Source organism: Sinocyclocheilus grahami, unplaced genomic scaffold (genome assembly GCF_001515645.1).
Source record: "Sinocyclocheilus grahami isolate Dianchi unplaced genomic scaffold, SAMN03320097.WGS_v1.1 scaffold466.1, whole genome shotgun sequence".
In the NCBI taxonomy this organism is placed as follows: domain Eukaryota; kingdom Metazoa; phylum Chordata; class Actinopteri; order Cypriniformes; family Cyprinidae; genus Sinocyclocheilus; species Sinocyclocheilus grahami.
The window spans coordinates 1,912,706-1,918,078 of NW_015505645.1; the positions used below are offsets into that span (position 1 = coordinate 1,912,706).

At 36.2% G+C, this 5,373-nt stretch overlaps 1 protein-coding gene across 1 annotated transcript in view; it reads left to right on the forward strand.

Moving 5' to 3' along the window:
- Positions 1–4,487, forward strand: part of LOC107553187 (collagen alpha-1(X) chain-like) — a 28,971-nt gene extending 24,484 nt beyond the window's left edge. Inside the window, exons 3-6 of the mRNA XM_016235321.1 lie at positions 1,447–1,482; positions 3,293–3,322; positions 3,980–4,006; positions 4,332–4,487. Coding sequence (XP_016090807.1) covers positions 1,447–1,482; positions 3,293–3,322; positions 3,980–4,006; positions 4,332–4,487 — 249 coding nt within the window. The remainder of the gene's footprint in view (positions 1–1,446; positions 1,483–3,292; positions 3,323–3,979; positions 4,007–4,331) is intronic.
- Positions 4,488–5,373: the final 886 nt, after the last annotated feature.

The following is a 5,373-nucleotide window of genomic DNA, read 5'->3' on the forward strand; positions in this document are numbered from 1 at the left end:
TTTTTTTTTTGCAGTGTTTGCTTCAAGTTCCAGTGCAATGCTTTTAAGTGCATCACTATACTATAAATACAATTTTTGTTTGTTTTCACAAACACGTTATTTTCTGTGGTAACAGACGGCGTGTCACAGATGTGGCTAGTAGAACACAAATTGCCTTTCATCTAGAACTTTCCTTTAAAATGCCTTCCAGAATTTCCAGCTCATCCAGACAGACCTTCACAGCAGGGAAGATGTGACTTCAATGAAACAGAATGTAGAAAGAGCTTCCTACTCTGATATCTGATTCCCCAACACCCCGTGCACACAGACACACGCGTTCACGCACACAGACCACAGCGGGACTGCCTTTCAAACAATAGATCAAATGTTATTCTCTAATTAGGTGCCGTATTACCCATTGTCTTTTACAGTATTGGGGTTCTTTGTTTGCCTGCATGCTCACGTAATTGTCAATGCAGTGTTTTCTAGCCTTGACGTTCTAATGAGCTCCTCTGCGTTAGAGCAGAGAATAACCAGCTTCTTTTCATCTCCTCGCCCAGTCAGACCAGAGGGAGGAAGGAAAACAGTTAGTTTGGATTGAAACTGACAGTCGGAAAGACACGTCATGCTCTTCAAACAATGACTCTGAACATCTTCAAACGGGCCAGCTTTAGGTGTTCACAACTTTATATTTCTGCCAACTTTGAAGTGGAGTTTCTGTGGATTTAAATTGAATTTGAGGAAGGCTCTGCCTGTTTTTGTCAAGGGCTTTTGAATTAAACTGATATCTCTGCTTGTATTTCATAACCTTGAATATATAAAAGTCCTTCATTTAAGAGCAGATAAGCACAGATATAGGGACAGCCTGGTCAATTTATTTATTTTTCTCAGGTATGCCTCACAGAATTATTATTAAAGGAATAGTTTTCCTGAAAAAGAAAAAAAGTTTTGTCATCTTTTACTCATCCTCTTGTCATTCCAAACGTGTATGACTTTCTTTCTTCTAAGGAACACCGGAGGGGAGTTTTTTTTTTTTTTTCAGTTAAAATGTGGAACAATATTTTCACTTTTGGGTGAACTATTCCCAAATTATGTGGAAATATTAGTAGAACGCCATAGTACAGATCATTTTAAGTGAATTATTTACGTTTGCATTTGCATAATTTCGCAGTATTGCACAACTCTCTGAAATATTTGATTCTGTTTAGGCAGTCACAGAATTCTGTGGTCAGATATTTTTGTATAATCGCCACTAAACTGTGTAATAAGTGGGATATTGTACAGTTAAACTGGTCGATATGCTAAATAGGCTGTATAGATGGACCTTCATGGTCCTGGGTCCTGATTTATAATGTGACAATGACTTGTTAACTGGAGGAACAGAATGCTGCGGTTTGGATGACTTGCTTTTATTTGTACAGTAATCACTTCTAAAAAAACTACAGTAATTTCTTGTCTGTGTTGCAGGGGGAACCAGGCCTGCCAGGTCCGGGAACACTCTCGGTACGTATCTCACTGCATGTTATTTCAGAGCTCAATGTAGAAACTAACTCTTTTTAAATGAAACATGATCTGCATTATTAATCATATGCATTAAGCACTGAAATGAGATTTATGGAGAGTCATTGCTAAGGTTTTAGGAAATGGTTAACATGACCAATAGCTGACACAGATGTGAGACAGGTGCTCCAATGGTGTGTAATGATGAGTACAATCTTTATACAACAGCAAAAACAGGTAAACAGAATTTCAAAGCTGAGAGAGAATTCATTTTATTAACCTCACCTTCAGCTCCATTCAAGGATGGCCGCTTTCCATGATCCAGCCAATTCCTGATGAAGCAAATAATATTACAATTGTTTTTATTTTTGAACTTGATGATTTTCTCTGAAACCGGTTGCTCTGACTTTTTTTTTTTAAAGCAATTAATACTTTCAGCAAGGATGTATTGTTGATCAAAAGTAAAGGCATTTATAATGTTACCAAAAATTCTATTTCAAATAAATAGTTTTCTTTTGAGCATTCTATTCATCAATGTATCACAGTTTCCACAAAAAAAATATTAAGCAGCACTAACAGTTTTCAACACTGATAATATGACATGTTTCTTGATCACCAAATCATCATATTAGAATGATTTCTGCAAAATGATGTGACACTGAAGACTGCTGAAAATCTAGCTTGGCATCACAGGAATAAATTACATTTTAAATTCGAAATTGTAGTAATATTTCACAATATTTTTACTGTATTTTGTCTGAATAAATGCAGTCTTGTTGAGACTTCTTTCAAAAACAAACGTTTATGCAGTGTTGTAAAATGTGTTGTGATCTTTCATGTCGATTTTAATACTAAAAATACTGCATTCACGCTCTTTATCTTCAACTAAAGAAAATAAATTAAAATCAAAGAAGAGCCCACACATGCTCAGTCAGGGGCAACCAACAGCAGTGTGGACAGACTGTGGAGGTTAGACGTGTCCTGCAAGTAGAGAGCTAATAATTCCACACATTAAATGAGGGACACGTCCAACAACATCTCATAAGACACCAGAATGGGATGTATGCTCTTTGTGTGAGAGGATATAGTAATAAAGGTCTGCCCCTTTATGTAACATAAACAGTAAACTAACCCCAGCGGAACTATATCAGGGTGTAAAAGTTATTTACTCATGCTAATTTTACATTTTATGAGGACAAGCAGGAATACCAGGGATTCAAACGTGAGAGCCGACAACACACTTGCCATATCACCACTCCCTCTTGTAGTCAAGTTGTAAATCATTCAAGACTAAAACATTTAACAAGCTTTAGCGGCTGAAATTCTTGATGTTTAAACAAATAGCATATAGCTGACATGTTGAACGTTTGATTTTACGTTTCGGGTTTTTAATATCCTGTTATGGATGTTGGTGTTGTAGACATCTGTCGCTCGTATTTACGACCTCTAACATCACAGGCCGTCTCTCCCCAGTTACATTTTGACTGTTTTAGGAGCCTTTAAAGCTCTTGCTCTCCTACTTTCACCGAACACAAGGAGTGAATGGCTATTTTTGCAGCTGTTCCTAAGATGTGTCAGTATTTTTGAGGATGCCAGCTGAAAGATGACACCACACTGTTTTGCTCTGCATCTGAAAGGCTGTCTGTGTGTGTCTTGTGTATATGTGACTGGTCATGCGTTTTGTCCTTTCAGTGGGTCATGTGCTGTAATGATATGTTTTCCTGACCTTTGTTCTAACAGTGTTAACAGCTGAAGTTAATTGCTGTCTTTCTTTGATGAAACACATGATAATTTGTCCTCTGTTTTCTCCTAGGTTGAACAGCAAGCTCAAAAAGGGGACCAGGTAAAAAATATTTTTCTTGAGAATTTTATTAAAGTGCTTGTAAGGCAGCACTAACTACTGAAACCCACATTTCCTAGATTTTCCTGGAATTTTGATGATTCATAGCAGAAGCCTGTTGCCTTTATTCAGTGTTTTTAATTAAGCACAGCTAAAAAGATCTGATGGTGCTCCTTCAGAAATTTCTGTTGCTATTTCAACTACAACTCCTTAACGCACAGACTCAAAATCTTCTGTAGCTAATTTCAGCTAAGCTATTTTAATTGTTAGAATGTTCAGCAGGCAAAATGTTATCAAAAATATTAGATATTAGAAGGATCATGTGACACTGAAGGCTGGAGTAATGACTGCCTGAAAATTCAGCTTTGCATCACAGGAATAAATTACATTTGAAAATATATTAAAACAGAAAATAGTTATTTTAAATTGTAATAATATTTCACAATGTCACTGCTTTTACTGTATTTTTTAAAAACAAATGCAGTCTCTGAGCATAAGACTTCTTTCAAAAACATTTAAAAAATCTTACGAATCTCAAACTTTTGAACAACAGTGGAGATAATAAAGCTTAGCCTGAAAATGTTACTTAAACTGAGACAAATTTGGGTGTTTTAAAATATTCTGAGAATCTGTATTTCTTTTGTGTTTGTGTGTGTGCAGGGTCCCTCAGGAATTCCTGGAGAAAAGGTAAGCATATTAACATTTTCTTGAATTTAATCATTTTATTTTTTTGTCTTCCATAATGAAGTTTACCCATGAGCTGCAACATGCTGTTTGAACATCTGTCTCTCAGCACTTTAGTAAGTGCCTGGCCGGCATGTAAACCCGTCCAGGCAGAGCCAGCTGCTATGTCCTCATATTTAACATTAATGTTGCTTCTGGATGTAATCATGTTTTTGGGGGCATTAATGACCATGGGCAGGTGGAAACCTAGATCCGGTCCAGCCTGCTTTATGTGCTGCAATACTTTCTGAAAACTGAAACCCTGAACATTTTTTCCCATCATCCCCAGGGAGACGCCGGCCTGCCCGGTCAACCAGGAGCACCAGGGAAAGAGGGCAAAAGGGTGAGTAAACCGAAGCAGGTCGCCGCCTGTGTGGGCTGGATCCATGTTGCGTGTATGTGTTTGTGTGACCGACCCATCAGCGAGACAAGCCTTCGGGAGTGACCCGGCAGCAGCTGGAATGAGAAAAAAATCAGGGAGCTCTGTCTGGTTAATTTATTTTATTAATTAATTTTTTTTATTCATGAAAATTTGCTAGAAATTACAAAGCTAGAAATGTACAGCTATGTTATCTAAATCCACATAAATTCATTAAAACAATTTTGTTGGAAGCTATAATGAAATCATTCAGACTTTTTTACAACTTTTTTATATTTTATTTTGATATTATTTATTTATTTCTGAATGTTTGACAGAAATGAGAAATTATACAGCTACTGTATCTAACTCCACATAAATTCATTAACACAATTTTGTTGGAAAACTATAACAAAATCATAAATTTGTTTGCAATTAATTTTATTTATTTATTTATTTTTAATTTATGAAAATTTGCTAGAAACTAGAATGCTAGAACTTATATATCTATTTAACTCCACATAAATTAATTAACAGTTTTGTAGGAAAACTATAACAAAATAATTTCAAATTTATTTGCAAGGCATACAAATGGTTGTACAAGATCAGTGAATGTAATATTTTGGAACAGTTCTGTCATCTGGCCTGAAGCAGTTTTAAACTGGCCCCGAGCCAGCAGATCCATCCTTATTGTTGAGCTGTGGTATTATTAGTCTTGGATATCCAGACATTTGGCATATGATCTGGTGTAAAGTGCAGCTTGTTCTGGTGGAGAACAGCCAGATAGACCAGGTAGAGCCGTTTGGTTGACATAAAGTGACCATCCACAGTTTTTTTTTCTCTCCATGTTTAATGCTGAGATTATCTGAAATAGATATACTATGAATGCCAAAAAAAATGTTTAATCAGAATTTTTGTCAGTCCAACATTCAGTAATATTTCACAGATATAACTCAAAGGGAATGTTCACCCA